The 18,342-nt window shown below is 45.4% G+C and overlaps 1 protein-coding gene across 1 annotated transcript; it reads left to right on the plus strand.

Annotated features, from left to right (window-relative positions):
• Positions 1-3,843: 3,843 nt before the first annotated feature.
• LOC137096870 (BPI fold-containing family B member 4-like) lies at positions 3,844-14,985 on the plus strand. Its single transcript, XM_067467125.1, has 10 exons — positions 3,844-3,863; positions 4,402-4,509; positions 5,580-5,699; positions 5,902-5,965; positions 6,981-7,041; positions 8,430-8,521; positions 9,325-9,501; positions 12,142-12,195; positions 13,702-13,860; positions 14,914-14,985. Exons 1-10 carry the CDS (start codon positions 3,844-3,846, stop codon positions 14,983-14,985), a joined length of 927 nt encoding a protein of 308 aa, XP_067323226.1.
• Positions 14,986-18,342: the final 3,357 nt, after the last annotated feature.

The following is an 18,342-nucleotide window of genomic DNA, read 5'->3' on the forward strand; positions in this document are numbered from 1 at the left end:
TGAAGGTGATCAGCTGAAACATTCACACCTAGCTCCAGCAGAGAAGAGCTCTTTGCCCCACCCCAGCCATTCTACAGATATATAAACCCATTGTCCTAATTCCAACAGACCTCACTACCTCTGAGGATGCTTGCCATAGATGCAGGCGAAACGTCAGGAGAAATGCCTCTAGAACATGGCCCTATAGCCCGAAAAAACCCACAAGAACCTAATAAATTTATGGTTGGTGGTCACCACAATATGAGGAATGTTATTAAGGGGTCATGGCATTAGCAAGATTGAGAAACACTGCTCCAGGGGAATCTGGTGCCTGGAAGTTTGGTGGAGCCGCCTTCCTTTTCTGGAGGTTCATAAACAGAGGCTGGATAATGGCCATCTGTCAGGAGGGCTTGTATTATAGATTCCTGCCTTGCAGAAGAGGATGGGCTAGGTGGCCCTGAGTCCCTTTCCAATTCCATATTTTCTCAGGTCAAGATGCTCAAGATTTTGACTATCCTTCTCCTGTGTGGCGTCCTGCCCTTCCAAGAAGCTGTGGCACAAGAAGGAAGCCCCATGACGGCCATGGTGAATGTACAAGACATTACAGGAGGTTAGTATTTGTGTGTCTTTCAATTTTCATATTGGGATGTATATATTTTTCACAATATTTATTTATTTATTTATTTATGTATTTACTTTGCTTCTATACCGCTGTATCTCAAGCCCGAAGGCGACTCACAGCGGTTCACAAACAGTAAAAACAGTAGAAACAGCAGTGGTTCCATACAACATATAACAATTGACTTAACACATTATCCATAAATTACCAATAAGCAATGACAATGCACAATTATTACAAAAAACAACCGTACCCAATCTTCTCATCATCCAAGCGTAGTCCAGGTTCATCGTCCATTGTTCCATTCCTATGTTCCATTACCAGATTGCACTAAATTACTCAAACGCCTGCACAAACATCCAGGTCTTCACCTTTTTGCGGAATACCATTAGAGATGGTGCTAGTCTAATGTCCGTAGGAAGGGCGTTCCACAGCCGAGGAGCCACCGCCGAGAAGGCCCTATCTCTCGTCCCCACCAGCCGAGCTGGAGAAGCAGGCGGGATCGAGAGCAGGGTCTCCCCGGAAGATCTCAGAGTCCTGGTGGGTTCACAGGCAGAGATGTGGTCAGATAGGTAGCTTGGGCCGGAACCGTTTAGGGCTTTAAAGGCCAACGCCAGCACTTTGAATTCAGCCCGGTAGCAGATCGGTAGCCAGTGGAGTTGGCGCAACAGGGGGGTTGTATGCTCCCTGCGCTCCGCTCCTGTTAAAATCATGGCTGCCGAGCGTTGGACTAGTTGGAGCTTCCGAGCTGTCTTCAAAGGCAACCCCACGTAGAGAGCATTGCAGTAGTCTAAACGGGATGTAACCAGAACGTGGACTACCGTGGCCAAGTCAGACTTCCCAAGGTACGGGCGCAGCTGGCGCACAAGCTTTAGCTGTGCAAATGCTCCCCTGGTCACCGCCGAAACCTGGGGTTCCAGGCTCAGCGATGAGTCCAGGGTCACACCCAAGCTGCGAACCTGCGTCTTCAGGGGGAGTGCGACCCCATCCAGCACAGGCTGTAACCCTATGCCCTGTTCGGCCTTGTGACTGACCAGGAGGACCTCTGTCTTGTCTGGATTCAGTTTCAATTTGTTCGCCCTCATCCAGACCGTCACAGCGGCTAAGCACCGGTTCAGGACCTGGACAGCCTCCTTAGTAGCAGGTGGGAAGGAGTGACAGAGTTGGACATCATCCGCGTACAGATGACACCGTACCCCGAAACTCCGGATGATCTCACCCAGCGGCTTCATGTAGATGTTAAACAACATGGGAGACAATATTGAGCCCTGAGGAACCCCACAAGACAATGGTTGTGGGGATGAACAGGTGTCCCCCAACAACAACAATAACAGTGCTTTTGACACAGAAATGGTTCTGCAATGTGTTAGTGCTGGAACCATCAGTGTGTTTGTCTTGGCACTATGGACACTGCTAATTAATTAATCAATCATCATTCCTTGCAAGGGGATGCCAATGTCATTAACTTGGCAGTGCCAAGCTTCAAGGCCTGCTTCTGTGCCACTAAAAATGTGTCCTTGTTGCATGTAGCTTATAGATACGCTTATCCCATATGTATATAATTGATTATTCCAACCAAATTATCTCATGGGACAAAAATGGAGTAAAAGGTTGCCTATAAAGTCAGGAGTCAGTTTAGTGAAAGCCAACACAGCACTGGAAAGGGTAACAGTAGTGATGGTGGTGAATAATGCTGAGACGCAGTTTTACTTTGTTGACTTTCCATCTCTTATTCAAAATGGTATCAACTTTCTACAGTACTCTCTAAGGTCTTGAATGCTGTCTTGGGAGAAGGTCTTTCAGGAGGAAGTCAAGGAAGTTCAACTGGTGGCACCCCGAACAAAAAAAGTGGTCTGTTGGGCGGCCTCTTAGGACGGCAAAGAAGAGGTCTGCTTGGAGGTGTCTTAGGAGGCAACGAAGGAGGTCTCTTGGGAGACAACAACGATCTGCTTGGAAGTCTCTTGGGAGACAAAGGTCTGCTTGGAGGTCTCTTGGGAGACAAAGGTCTGCTTCAAGATCTCTTGGGAGAGAAAGGTCTGCTTGGAAATGCCCTGGGTCTGCTTAAGTAAGTGATACTGGGAACCAGGTGGGACATATATTCAATGCATGGATAAAATATATGAAAGTATGTGTGGACCCGACAAAATGACATGGACCAGTGCCACCATCCTAGAAACTGGTTCACCCAGTTTATTTCACACTAAAAAATGGGAAGCCCTGGAATATTGTTTGGGCATCCAGAAGTAGTAGTAGTAGTAATAATAATAATAATAATAATTTATTTATATTCGGCCCCATCTCCCCGAGGGGACTCAGGGCAGAAGTGACCTCTATAGACAAGTCTTTGGGGAGCTAAGAATTGGGTTGTTCTAGGTTTTTCGGGTTATATGGCCATTAGGGCTGGGCGGTTTCATTTCGTTAATTCGTAATTCGTTAATAATTCGTTAATTTTTTCAATTACAAAACGATAACGAACCATTCTGGAGCAATTTTTTTAAAAAATGAATTTTTAAACATGTTTTGTAAATGCTTCGTATTTCGTTATTGTATTCGTTTCGTTATTGTTCTGTGGTCGTTTCGTTATTATTTCCTCATGTCTGGGGCAAGTTTTTTTGTTTAATTAGTGAAAAAAAATTATAATATCACACCAACAGTCAACAACAGAGGGAGAGGGAAACTTCCAAAGTTTCTGGAGGTTTTTTAGCGTATTTTGCGGTCGCATCCGCCATTAACGAATCGATTCGTTATTGTTTCGGAAATCGATTCGTTAATGTTTTGTAATTTTTTTCACATTTACGAAATTTCGTAAATATCGAACTTTTTAAAAGGAAAATTTTGTAATTATTTTAAATATCGAAACAAAAAAACCCCCCAAATACAAATCGATTTTAGAAACAAATTTTTCCGTTGTTATCCAGGCCTAATGGCCATGTTCTAAAAGCATTCTCTCCTGATGTTTCACCTGCATCTATGGCAAGCATCCTCAGAGGTAGTGAGGCCTCATAGATGCAAGCGAAACGTCAGGAGAGAATGCCTCTAGAACATGGCCATATAGCCTGAAAAAACCTACAACAACCCAGTGATTCTGGCCATGAAAGCCTTCGACAATACAACAACAACAACGACCTATTTATATTCTGCCCTATCTCCCCGAGGGGACTAAGGGTGGAAGTGACCTCTATAGACACGTTTTGGGGGGAACTAAGAATTTCTTTGCATGTTTTTCATCATCCTTGGGCTAGAGGATGCAGTCGGTATTCCACAGGTATTATATACACTCCACTTGCCTCACTGCCAACAGACTTCCGAAGATGCCACCCAAAGATGCAGGAAAAACATCAGGAGAGAATGCTGCTGGAACATGGCCATACAGCCCAGAAAACTCACAGCAACTCAGTGATTCTGGCCATGAAAGCCTTCAACAACACATTCACAGATCTCTCTAGCAATCTCTAGATCCTCCAGTACAACTCCGTAGTCAACTTCACCCAGTCACATGGAAGGACCTAGAGATTTCTAGAGAGAGCACCTTGGTCCTTCAGTGCAATCCTATGGTCAGATTCCAGTCGAGGTTGACCCCAGAGTTTTCTAGGGAGGTGTTTGTCCTCTCATGTAAAAACATAGTAATTTCGTTATTCACATTGTTTGACCTTCACAGGTCCTGTGCCCCTAACCCCAGTGAAAGTGGAGGGTTTCTTGTGTGTGGTTCCTTGTGTGTGGCTCATAGCAGGGTCTTCATGCGCATAAAGCTCCCGGCCATAGTTTCCATCTCTGACTTTGCCAAACTTTTTCTCACCTTCCAGATTGAAGATTGGGAAAATCAACGTGCTTGACATCAAGGTGGAAACCCTTTCAGATGATGTGCTTCAACTGAAAATCGGTATTGATCTGGAACTACTGGGCAAGGACGGGTGAGCAGAAAGGCATGGTTTGGGAATCCCCTTCCTCGGGATCCACAATTACCTGTCCCTTCATTATTGAATGTTTAGACAGCAACTAAAAACAAGAAAACAAACTTAAGGCAGGTCCTGTGATGCTGATATAGCCCAACTGTGGAGCTCACAAAAACGACAACACCAACAGTAAGTCACTCCGTTGGCAATATATTGTCTCTTCTGAAGCAGTGGACCAAGCTGGGGTTCTCCTCCAAATCCAGTCTGGCAGAATATTCCAGTTTAAACAGCAGGTTCATACTGTCAGAACATCAATTTACTAACATCACAAGCTATGACTGGACAGATTTTTTTTTTGCGGTGTCAGGAGCGACTTGAGAAACTGCAAGTCGCTTCTGGTGTGAGAGAATTGGCCGTCTGCTAGGACGTTGCCCAGGGGACACCTGGATGTTTTTGATGTTTTACCATCCTTGTGGACACATGATAGACTTCAAGTAAGCATAACAAATGGAGATATGTGCGCGCAAGTATCAAAATATACTACAGTAAGAAAATATATTTAAATATCCTGATTCAAGAGAAGGTGCGAAAAGTTCTGTGTAAATGAAGAACTTTTGCCCACTTTCCATTTTTCCATTTTTTGTCTAACTTATTGACATTTGCTGGCTCTCAGGCTCTTACTTCTTGCTTGCCTTTCTCTGGTCCCGTCTATACTGTCATATAATCCAGATTATCAAAACAGATAGTCCACATTATCTGTTTTGAACTGGATTATGTGAGTCTCCACTGCCATATAATCCAGTTCAAAGCAGATTACTTGGATTTTATATGACTGTGTAGAAGGGGCCTCTATTTTCCTCAAGTAAAAGAGAACCCAAAAGGCATCTGCATGGGCCCATATATATACATATATATATAGAGAGAGAGATCAAAAATGCAATATACAACGCTATGAATATCAACTGATTGCCTGGGAATGTGGTGGAGTCTCCTTCTCTGAAGGTTTTGGGACAAGGGTTGGTCTGGATGACCCTGGGGGTCTTGATTCCAATTCTGGGCTTCCAGAGCAATACCCCCTTCTCTTCCAGGTCTTCCAAGCCTGTTCTGCTTGTGCATGTGAATGTCCACCTCTCTCTTCGGATTATGCAATCCAAGTTAGTGATTGAGAAATGTTTGACCGATGCGGTTCACATCGAGCTCTTGCCTGGGTGAGTGTCCAGAGATCTTAATAAAGCTTTGGGGGGAGTGGTTTGGGTAGCGATGGAGAGGGGAGCGTGTGGCCTTCCCATTTCTATACAGAAATGCTCTTTCTCCTCTTCTGCATGAGTGGTCAACGGACCATCCCTTGGCCCAGAAAAGAGGATGGTTCCGAACTCAATGTTTTAAGGATGAATGCTTTCTCTTCCTTAGGACCGCAGTGGGGAACTTGGTTGGCATGCTCTCCAAGACCTTGAACAGTCTCCTTCCTAATGTGGTGCGTTCTCCAGGGGTTTGGGTTCTCCAGTATTATTGGTCATCCCCTTTTATCCTCTCAGTATGTGGCATCCCTAGCAACCCCACTCAGAATCCAACTTTTGAGATCATTACCAACATCTAGCTGAGTTGTCTCCCTACCAGACCCGTAGCCAGAATTTCGATTCAGGGGAGGGGGGCTTTGTTTGGGGGGGGGGGTGAGTCTGAGTGAAAGAGGGTCCACCCTAGCAAACCTTTTGTATCATTACCCCAATAAGATAAAGGTAAAGGTTGTCCCCTGACATTAAGTCCAGTCATGTCTGACTCTGAGGTGTGGTGCTCATCTCCATTTCTAAGCTGAAGAGCCAGAGTTGTCTATAGACACCTCCAAGGTCATGTGGCCAGCATGACCGCATGGAGCGCCGTTACCTTCCCATCGGAGCGGTACCTATAGATCTACTCACATTTGCATGTTTTCGAACTGCTAGGTTGGCAGAAGCTGGGCCTGGAAGCGGAAGCTCACGCCGCTCCCTGGAATCGAACCTGCGACCTTTTGGTCAACAAGCTCAGCAGCTCAGTGCTTTAACCCACTGTGCCACCCTCGTTACCCCAATACCCCCATGCATATGGGATATATTGAGCATGGCGATCAGATCATGATATTGCACCAGTAAGGCCTTCTCGCGAACCACCATGAGAATTTGGGGGGGGGGGGGGCTGAAGCCCCCCAAGCCCCCTTCCCCTGGCTACATGCCTGCTCCCTACTAAAACCATTTATAGCAAGCCATAAGGAATGCATGCTTCACAACCTCTTCTTGGTACTGGTCAAGACAGAGCTCCAGTTATTTAGGCCTACATTTAATTGCTCCTTCCCAATAACCGAAACTTGGAATATTTTGACTTCAACCCACATGCAAACTAATAATAGACCATTCAATGATTTAGCTGAACTCATCATGATAGCAAATGCTGTCCCACAAATAAATGAGGAATGAAGCTCTGTTCCCTCCCACTGATCACCTTCCTTTCTTTTGCAGCTGTGTCCAATTCTACAAGTTGTGCTGGAACTCTTGAACGTGCTTCTTGGAACTCTCAACAGTAAGTTGTCACAGACCCTAACCCTTGAATAAAAAAATCTTGGACAAGGTCTCGGTGTCTAACCAAATCCAAGGTGGTCCACGCCTTAGTCACCTCTATACTGGATTACTGCAATGCACTCTACGTGGGGCTGCCCTTGAAAACGGCCCGGAAATTTCAGATGATCCAACGGGCGGCAGCCAGGTTGTTAACTGGGGCACCTTACAGGGAGAGGTCATCCCTCCTGTTCAAGGAGCTCCACTGGCTGCCATTCATCTACCGGACCCAATTCAAGGTGCAGGTTCTTACCTATAAAGCCCTGAATGGTTTGGGACCCGCCTACTTACATGATCGCATTACTGTATATGAACCCACACGATCCCTTCGATCTTCCGGAGGGGCCCTGCTCTTGATCCCATTAGCATCGCAGGCGTGTTGGGTGGGGACGAGGGAGAGGGCCACTGGTTTATGCTGAGTTAGGCCCCATTCACTCTGCCATACCATACAGTACAAAGCAGATAATCTGGATTCGGAAACTGGATTATATGGCCGTGTAGGTGGGAGGACCTTTGCACAATTAAAGCTTGTGCGCCAGCTGCAACCGAACCTCAAAAAGCCTGATTTGGTCAAGGTGGTCCACACCTTAGTTACATCTAGACTAGATTACTGTAATGCACTCTAAATGGGGCTGCCTTTGAAGATGGCCCAGAAACTGCAATAATAATAATAATAATAATAATAATAATAACAACAACAACAATAACATACCCCCCCCCCCCCCCCCAGAAAACCTCATAATAAGTTCACTTTAGGATCAGATCCGTTGCTGACGGGAATTACAGGGCTCTCTGGAAGTGAGAGCCATCTTGAAAAATACAAACAAGCATACTTATGCACATATATACAAGGTAAGGTTATCCCCTGACATTAAGTCCAGTCGTGTCCGACACTGGGGGTTGGTGCTCATCTCCATTTCTAAGCTGAAGAGCCGGTGTTATCTGTAGACACCTCCAAGGTCATGTGGCCATTGGCATGACTGCATGGAGCACCGTTACCTTCTCGCTGGAGTAGTACCTATTGATCTACTCACATTTGCATGTTTTTGAACTGCTAGGTTGGCAGAAGCTGGGGCTGACAGCGGAAGCTCACACCGATCCCCAGATTCTAACTTGCGACCTTTTGGTCAACAAGCTGAGCAGCTCAGTGGTTTAACCCACTGCGTCACCGGGGCTCTTTACATCCAAATGAACATATTTTCACTTCTGTTACATAGATACATTCCTCACAAGCTCTTTCCCTACAACATTGGGGTGAAAGTACCAGTGTGCCTCTCGAATGTTAGTAGGTACATCAAAGGTGGAATAATGTCTTTCCTCCTCCCTCACATTCCTCTTTCTTTCCTCCCACAGGTGAGATGCCAGTGGGGAATCTGGGATCGGTGCATTATGCTCCAGCCGGGCCGCCCTCGTTCCAGGATGGACAGATGCTGCAGACTCTGATCGTAAGACCCTGTTTCCCTTTTGCTCTTTGGGGCTCGAGTTCAACTTGCCCACTGACCATAATCCTATCCTTAGAGGTCCAAAGAAGAGTCATAGGTATTTTCCTCCATAGTGAACCCATAAGTGCATTCCTAGAGAATTCTTTGTACTTTAGGGCTTTTGCAAGACAATGCCTTGATGAACGACATGAACTTGTCACTCAGAACAGTTGGCCAAGAGTGTGTCTACACTGTGGAATGAATGAAGTCTGACCCCACAATGGCTTCATGATATGGGATCCTGGGAGTTGTAGTTTAGTGAGGCACCAGCACTTTTAAGACAGAGAAGGTTAAAGACCTTTCAGGATTCCATAGCATTAAGCCACCTCAGTTAAAGTAGTTTCAAACAGTGGGTTGTTGTAGGTTTTTTCAGGCTCTATGGCCATGTTCTAGAGGCATTCTCTCCTGATGTTTCACCTGCATCTATGGCAAGCATCCTCAGAGGTTGTGAGGATGCCTCTGAGAATGCTTGCCATAGATGCAGGCGAAACGTCAGGAGAGAATGCCTCTAGAACATGGCCATACAGCCCGAAAAAACCTACAACAACCCAGTGATTCCAGCCATGAAAGCCTTCGACATTATAGTTTCAAACAGTATTTGTTCTACAGTGTAGATGTAGATGCTGGTCCTTCTATGACGACATGATCATATCTCTTCTGATTCATATGGTCACCCCCTCCCCTGAGCAATGCTATCCATCATTCATGATGTACAGTCTTCCAGAAAACTTTCTTTTCAGTTCTGTTCTCCTGTCTTTTCCCTCCAGGCCAGTCTTGGTGATACCAATGGCAACACCATCACCCAAGTTCCAGCTGGACTGTCCGCTCCGGTTCCACTGACAGATCACACTTCCAAGCTGCTCTTATCTTCCAGTCTCCTTCGCCCTTTGCTTGAGCTTCTTGTGAAAAGAGGACAGTTCAATGCAGACATCACTCAACAAATGGTGAGCTGCCCAGACCAGAAACATTGAATATTTCCACAAGTTTTCACTCAAAAAGGTTTAGTTTAGTGCTGGAGGGCTTTTCTACGAGGCATCAAAGAACTGAGTTGACCAGAAGACTGGTAATGGGAATCCTCGAATCTGGAAGGGGGTCCCAAGGGTCCTCCAACCAACCCTGTTCTGCCAGGCAGGAAGACATAATCTAAGACAGTGGTTCTCAACCTTGAGTTTTGGACCCCTGGAGGGGTCACGAGGGAGTGTCAGAGGGGTCACTAAAGACCACCAGAAAACACACTATTTTCTGTTGGTCATGGGGGTTCAGCGTGGGAAGTTTGGCCCAATTCTGTCGTTGGTGGGGTTCAGAATGCGTTTGACTGTAGGTGAACTACAAATCCCAGCAACTACAACTCCCAAAATGTCAAGAACTATTTTCCCCAAACTCCACCAGTGTTCACATTTGGGCATATTGAGTATTCGTGCCAAGTTTCATCCAGATCCATCGTTGTTTGAGTCCACAGTGCTCTCTGGATGTAGGCGAACTACAACTCCAAAACTCAAGATCAATGCCCACCAAACCCTTCCAGTATTTTCTGTTGGTCATGGGAATTCTGTGTGCCAAGTTTGGTTCAATTCCATCATCGGTGGAGTTCAGAATGGTCTTTGATTGCAGGTGAACTACAAATCCCAGCAACCACAACTCCCAAATGACAAAATCAATCCCCCCCAACCCCACCAGTATTAAAATTTGGGCGTATTGGGTATTTGTGCCAAATACATTGTGCATATCAGATATTTACATTATGATTAGTAACAGTAGCAAAATGACAGTTATGAAGTAGGAAGGAAAATAATTTTATGGTTGGGGGTCACCACAACATGAGGAATTGTATTAAGGGGTCGCATCATGAGAAAGGTTGAGAACCCCTGATCTAAGCCCTCCTGATAGATAGGAAGGGTATGCCTCTGTTGAAGTTCTTCCTTGTGTTTAGGTTGAAACTCTTTTCCATTGAGCCATATCTTAGGGCCCTTCCACACAGCCCTATATCCCAGAATATCAAGGCAGAAAAACCCACATTATCTGAGTATAGACTCAGATAACCCAGTTCCAAGCTGATATTGTGGGATTTTCCGCCTTGATGTTCTGGGATATAGGGCTGTCTGGAAGGACCCTTAGTCTTTGCTCAGTCTTCAAGATGACAACCTTTTAGATGTTTAAACATGGCTGTTGTGTCCCCTCTTCACCTTCTCTTCTCTAAGCCAAACACTCCTGACTCACTAAACCTCTTCTCATAGCTTCCAGACCTTTGACTCTTTTGGTTGCCCTCCTCTGGTCCAGCTTTTCAATATCCTTCTTGAATCATGGTGCCCAGAATTGGACTCAATCTCATCCCAGGCGAGGTCTGACCGAAGGAGAATAACTCAAGGAGGCTGTTCCTTGACTCACTAACCTCCAGCATTGCCTCACTGAGATTATAATCTGTATGTTTTAATCTGGAATGGTAGGGAGAAAGCATGTGAGGAAAGGTTTGAGAGAAGAAGACTACACAAAGGTGGCAATGCAGAACCCCCTCGTTCTTCTAGCCTTTTATTTGAAAAAGCTTGGAGGACAAGACTGGGAGAAACATTACAGCTTGAACCCTCTGTTTGGTTTTGATAGAGTAGACCCAAGAGCCATCATGGTTCTCAAGCTGGGGTTCTCAACCTGGGGTCCCCAGTGGTTCTCAACCTGAGGTCCCCAGATGTTTTTAGCCTTCAACTCCCAGAAATCCTAACAGCTGGTAAACTGGATGGGATTTCTGGGAGTTGTAAGCCAAAAACATCTGGGGACCCCAGGTTGAGAACCACTGGTGTAGTGGTTTAAGCGTTAGACTATGACAATGGAGACCAGGGTTCACTTCCCCCTCTCAACCATGGAAACCCATTGAGTGGCCTTGGGTAAGTCACATACTCTCAGCCCCAGAAACCTCCCCAACAAGTTAAGGGTGATTATAAAATTGAAATGAATTGAAGCTATGCAATATTGAAGATTAGACTTATTGACTCGGGTGTTGACTAGTATGTAAATTGATAGGCAAGTCTCCTTAGTTCAATGGGGCTGTTTCAAGTGTGGAACCAGCCTACCTACATGATTGATTTGTGTCAGCATGCTTGGAAGATGATGCACCCATAGAAATGCTGTGTCCAATTCTGGACACAGAAGAAGATCAGTATGAAAGAGTTTTGTGAGGGTGACAAAGGCCATAAACCAAACCCTATGAGGAATTTAGTGGAGAAAGCAAGAGATACTTAGACTGGAGAAGAGAGGACCAAGAGGAGATAAGACAGCCATCTCTGAACATTTGAAGGTGGAAAATGGAGCAGGCTTGTTCTTTGTTGCCACTCCCCATGGAAGAACCCAAACCAACAGACTCAAGCAGATATTCATACTAAAGTTGGGAAGGGTCTTCTGGTGATAAGACCAGTTCAACTGTGGAGCAGCCCTCCTTGGAAGTGAATAGATTCTTGGGTGGTGGAGAGTCTGCACTGTGAAAAACATGGGTTATATGATTCCTGGGAGTGCTGAAACTGGGATAATCAATATTATGTTTAAGGGCATTTATTATCTCTAACTGATTTCCCACCCTTTTTGTCCCTTTTCCTTAGCTTTCTGGTGATATCCCCATGACCACTTCTGAGCTTGAGTCTATACTACCTGGGGTAAGATGTTCATCCTCTGTATATGTGCAGGTTGACTACCACCTTATAGTGACCTCATGGACTTCTTAGAGAGGCACCCTCAGAGGTGGCTTTGCCAGGCCTTCCTCTGAAATATCACCCATGGTACCTGGGATTCCTTGGTAGTCCTTCTGGGCTTTGGGAAGGTCCTTCTCCATTTTGGACTCCCACTCTCAAAATCCTCATATATAGCTGGGAATGACAGTCCCACAAGCAGGGGCGGCTCGTCCATTACGCGAAGTAAGCGGTCGCAGAACACTTTTTTTTGCCAGGGGCGCAGAGGCGCCTCTGTAAATGCCCCTCGACCACCACTTGAGGAGCGCCCCCTCAGCTCACAACAGCCCTAGCAGTCCGGGGGGAGCCTCGGCTTTCTTGCCTCACTGCTGGGCGATCCTCTTCCCAAAGGGGCCGGGCCCTTGAGCCTCGCCTAGCCCCTCTTGTTCCTGCTCCACCTGGTCACCGGGTGCGCGAGCAGAGCCGGCGCTCAATCGTTCTCCGTGTTCGATCCCTTCCCCATGACCGGCTCTCTTTCCCAATCCCCCGGCGCTCCACCCACCTCCTCTCCTCTACCCAATCCGCGGGTGGGCCAAGGGGCGGAGCCGCCGCGCCTGGCCCGCTTCGGGTCAGGAGGCATGTCTGAAGACCCCAGTGTGCGCACCAGATGTTGCCTCTTCTCCTGACTTTCTCTTCAGCCATTGGGACCAAAAGAGAGAGAGAGAGAGAGAGCCCCTCCGGCTAGAGGTATCTCTCACCTCCACTCCCTCCTTTGTTTTTGTGCCTACCTTCAGGAAACGTGGGCATCTCCATCTTTGTCTCTGTCTCTCTCTCTCTTTCTCTTGGTCCCAATGGCTGAGGAGAAAGTCAGGAGAAGAGGTGACTTTTGGTGCACACGCCGGGGTCTTCAGGCACGCCTCTGAACCCAAAGCGGGCCAGGCAAGGGAGCAAGTGCGGCAAGTGTAGTCACTGGGATGTATAGTTCACCTACAATCAAAGAGCATTCTGAACTCCACCAATGATGGAATTGAACCAAATATGGTTCACAGAACTCCGACAACAAACAGAAAATATATATCAATGATTGGTTGGGAGGGTGCCAAAATACTGTTTGCTTACCGTTAAAAATTACCTAGGGCCGCCTCTGCCCACAAGGCTGACTTTCCCATGTTCTGGAAGTTCTACACCACTGCTTATGGGGAAAAGGATCCAAAATTACATCTTATGTTCAGAAATGTCTTACAGTTTCCTATCAAATTATGGAGATCCCATCAATTCCATAGGTTTTTCTTAGGTATGGAATACTCAGAAGTGATTTTGCCAGTTCTTTCCTCTAAAATATAGCACACTGGCTTCCCACCCAGTTACTAACCAGGGCTGTCCCTGGTTAGCTTCCAAGATCAGGCAGGTTCTGTTGCCTTTTGAAAGCAAATAAATTGTGGGGGAAAAATGCCCATGCCTTCCAAAGCTGAAACATAATTTTGTTTTCTGCAGGTCTCTGGCCTACCAGCAAACACGCCCTTGGTGATCAGGATCAAAATCAGCGACACTCCTGTGATATCTATGCAAAATGGGAACCTCAGGGTGACCCTCAAAGCTATCGTTGAAGTGCTTACTCAGAAAGACTCTGATCAACTCCTTGTGTTGGATGTAGTAAGTAACAAAGGCTGTATTGCCAATGGTTTCATTTCAGCTCCACTTGCTTGACCAACAAATGCATACACGAAGCATTATTTCTGTCTCTTATGAAAGATTCCCATTTGTCTTCCATTCAAGTACTACTAACCAATCCCACCCTACTTAGCATTCAAAGTCAGGCAAAATGGAGGGGATAGCTACACAGTAGAATGAGTGCAGTTTGACCCCATTTCAGCCCTAGCTGAATGCCGTGGGGTCCTGGGAGTTGTAGTTTGGTGCCGCTCCAGAGGGAAGGCTAAAGGCCTCACTCTCTACCCGTACATCTTAAAAGTGGTGGAAACAACTCTGGATAACGGAGTTGGTTGAAAATCCCTCTCTGGTCTTAGGGATATTCCATGATGGGACCACCTATCGAGTCTTCTAAATACTCTTGCTAGAAAAAGAGCTTGGTTTGAAATCCCTGCAAACCAGCCATGAGACTTCTTAGAATCATAGAATCAAAGAGTTGGAAGAGACCTCATGGGCCATCCCGTCCAACCCCATTCTGCCAAGAAGCAGGAATATTGCATTCAAATCACCCCTGACAGATGGCCATCCAGCCTCTGTTTCAAAGCTTCCAAAGAAGGAGCCTCCACCACACTCCCTCCGGGGCAGAGAGTTCCACTGCTGAACGGCTCTCACAGTCAGGAAGTTCTTCCTCATGTTCAGATGGAATCTCCTCTCTTGTAGTTTGAAGCCATTGTTCCTTGTCCTAATCTCCATGGAAGCAGTAAACAAGCTTGCTCCCCCTTCCCTGTGGCTTCCTCTCACATATTTATACATGGCTATCATATCTCCTCTCAGCCTTCTCTTCTTCAGGCTAAACATGCCCAGCTCCTTAAGCCGCTCCTCATAGGGCTTGTTCTCCAGACCCTTGATCATTTTAGGGTATGGCTATCCCTGGAAGCCCATAGGAAAATTGAGTCTGCATCCTTGTGTAAGAGGAGCTCATTCTGGCCACATCTCAAGGTTTGCAAAGGCAGCAGTTAGAAACTCAGCTCTAATGCAGGGATTTTGTGGTGTTTGCAGGGCATCAAGCTGGCTGCACAACTCAACATTTTGGGAACAAAGCTGCATCTCTCCGTAGCCATTGAAAAGTGAGTTCTTCTTTCCTAGATACTGAACCCATTGAAGCCCAGGTGACAGTCTCCAAAAGTTATTATTTGTTAATGTCCTAGATCAGTGTTTCTCAACCTGGGGGTCGGGACCCCTGGAGGGGTCACGAAGGGGTGTCAGAGGGGTCACCAAAGACTATCAGAAAACACAGTATTTTCTGTTGTTCATGAGTGTTCTGTGTGGAAAGTTTGGCACAATTCTATCGTTGCTGGGGTTCAGAATGCTCTCTGATTGTAGGTGAACTAGAAATCCCAGCAACTACAACTTCCAAATGTCAAGGTCTAGTTTCCCCAAACTCCACCAGTGTTCACATTTCAGCATATTGAGTATTCCTGCCAAGTTTGGTCTAGATCTATCATTGTTTGCGTCCACAGTGCTCTCTGGATATAGATAAACTACAACTCCCAAACTCAAGGTTAATGCTCACCAACATTTTCCAGTATTTTCTGTTGGTCCTGGGAGTTCTGTGTGCCAAGTTTGGTTCAATTCCATTGTTAGTGGGGTTCAGAGTGCTCTTTGATTGTAGTTGAACTATAAATCCCAGTAACTACTACTCCCAAATGACAAAATCAACCCCCCAACCCCACCAGTATTCAAATTTGGGCATATTGGTGCCAAATTTGGTCCAGTGAATGAAATGACACCATAGAGATCAGATATTTACATTATGATTCACAACAGTAGCAAGATTACAGTTATTAAATAGCAACAAAAATAATTTTATGGTTGGGGGGTCTCCACAACATGAGGAACTGTATTAAGGGGTCATGGCATTCGGAAGGTTGAGAACTACTGCTTTAGATGGTGATATTTGACAAGAATCAGAAGTTCTCCAGATGTTTCATGGTGCTTCTAGAAATGCCCTAGAGTGGATAGGTGGCCTGCACGGAAGGCATCCTGTGTTTGTGAATGTCCAGAATAGGTCAAGCAGGCAGGAATTCTGGACTTCAACAGAACCACTCAAGGGCTTAAACCCTATCTCTGAAACAGATGCAGTATGTTGCGTAGCTCTTCTGAAGTTTGGGTTAAAGTCCCTCACTGGTTTCCCTTCTCATTGACAATATAAATGGCAAAAAAAAAAGCACAACAAAAATCATAAAATCATAGAATCATAGAATCAAAGAGTTGATAGAGACCTCATGAGCCATCCAGTACAATCCCATTCCCTGAACCAGAATCTGGTCCAGCCCCAGAATACTTGAGCTAAATGAGGACTGATGGGGTCAATTCTCCATCTGTTTATGTTGATAGTTTGAGTTGTCCCTGCACTTCTGTGCCTCTGACATACCTCTAGATTGCTTCCTTCCTTGTAATTTTGCACATGAATAGAATAATAGAATCCTAGAGTTGGAAGAGACCTCCTGGGCGGTCCAGTCCAACCCCATTCTGCCAAGAAGCAGGAATATTGCATTCAAATCACCCCGACAGATGGCCATCCAGCCTCTGTTTAGAAGTTTCCAAAGAAGGAGCCTCCACCACACTCCAGGGCAGAGAGTTCCACTGCTGAACGGCTCTCACAGTCAGGAAGTTCTTCCTAATGTTCAGATGGAATCTCCTTTCTTGTAGTTTGAAGCCATTGTTCCGCATCCTAATCTCCAGGGAAGCAGTAAACAAGCTTGCTCCCTCTTCCTTGTGGCTTCCTCTCACATATTGATACATTGCTATCATATCCCCTCTCTGCCTTCTCTTCTTCAGGCTAAACATGCCCAGCTCCTTAACCCGCTCCTCATAGGGCTTGTTCTCCAGACTCTTGATCATATTAGTCACCCTCCTCTGGACACGTTCCAGCTTAGAGTCAATCTCTCTCTTGAATTGTGGTGCCCAGAATTGGACACAATATTCCAGGTGTGGTCTAACCAAAGCGGAATAGAGCATGGGGAGCATGACTTCCCTAGATCTAGACACTATGCTCCTATTGATGCAGGCCAAAATCCCATTGGCTTTTTTGCCGCCACATCACATTGCTGGCTAAAACAAATTACATAAGATAGAAAACAATATAAGTAAATGACACAGCAGCATAAAATCAAACATTAAATGTATTGTCGAAGGCTTTCATGGCTGGAATCACTCAGTACTTGTGGGTTTTTTTCGGGCTATATGGCCATGTTCTAGAGGCATTTCTCCTGACGTTTCGCCTGCATCTATGGCAAGCATCCTCAGAGGTGACCTCACCTCTGAGGATGCTTGCCATAGATGCAGGCGAAACGTCAGGAGAAATACCTCTAGAACATGGCCATATAGCCCGAAAAAACCCACAAGAACTCAAACATTAAAATTCAGATGATCACATTTACATTTTTTTCAGCAGCCAACATGAATTTGCAAGCTGAAGCCATCATCACGGGTTTAACTTTTCAAACAATTCCACTTTCTGACATGGCTCCGATCCCTAGCCCATCAGATAATAAATAGGGGCTTCCTGCACCACGTCCCTAATGCTTCCTGCTGTGAGATATACATTCACCAATAAGATCAAGGAGATGTGCTCCCCTCACAACCATGCAGGCATAAATTCCCAATGTAGATGTTCTTTATATGGCTTATTTTATGTTTTAAATCACAGCTATCGCATATTATGCTGTGTCTTACTTTATTTGTGCATATTGTGCCTGTCTTTGCATTGATCCATGCTCTAGGTTTTCTATGGCCTTGGCATGCAGTTCAGCAATGTCTCTGTACAATGATGTATTTGAAATTCCATTCAATCCTGTTTTGCAGTTGGGCCCTTTAAAAGTATTTTGTTTTGGTTGGTTTTCTCAGTTTTTAGTTCTCCAAATGCTCTGGAGTTGAGAACTGAGCACAGAACCCGCCAATAACTTCATTTTTCTTTGTTTACAGTCTTGACCTCCGACTTGTTTCCTCTAAAATTGGCAACATTGACGTAAGTAACATGGAATATCAATTGCATGTAGTATATGACATCTATTTACTGAGTTCAAAGAAATACGTTCTGGAGTGTTTGCGGACATCCTTAGGAATCCAATGAGACTGTCTCCACAGAACAATACAAATCTGCCATTGCCCTATTTAAATGATGGAGACTAGGGCTGGGCGGTTTCGTTTCGTTAATTCATAATTCGTTAATAATTCGTTAATTTTTTCAATTACAAAACAATAATGAACCATTCTGGAGCAATTATTTAAAAAAACGAATTTTCAAAAACGTTTTGTAAATGCTTCGTATTTCGATATTGTATTCGTTTCGTTATTGTTTTGAGGTCGTTTCGTTATTATTTCCGCATGTCTGGGCCAGTTTTATGGTTTAATTAGTGAAAAAAAATTATAATATCACACCAACAGTCAACAACAGAGGGAGAGGGAAGCTTCAGAAGGTTTTGG

The sequence above is a fragment of the Anolis sagrei genome, chromosome 4 (genome assembly GCF_037176765.1).
Source record: "Anolis sagrei isolate rAnoSag1 chromosome 4, rAnoSag1.mat, whole genome shotgun sequence".
Taxonomy (NCBI): Eukaryota; Metazoa; Chordata; class Lepidosauria; order Squamata; family Dactyloidae; genus Anolis; species Anolis sagrei.

Coding starts and splice junctions, on each gene's coding strand:
- LOC137096870 (XM_067467125.1), top strand. CDS start 3,844: ATGCAGTCGGTATTCCACAG. Junction 5,700..5,901: donor CACATCGAGCTCTTGCCTGG/GTGAGTGTCCAG, acceptor TCTCTTCCTTAG/GACCGCAGTGGGGAACTTGG. Junction 9,502..12,141: donor CAGACATCACTCAACAAATG/GTGAGCTGCCCA, acceptor CCTTTTCCTTAG/CTTTCTGGTGATATCCCCAT.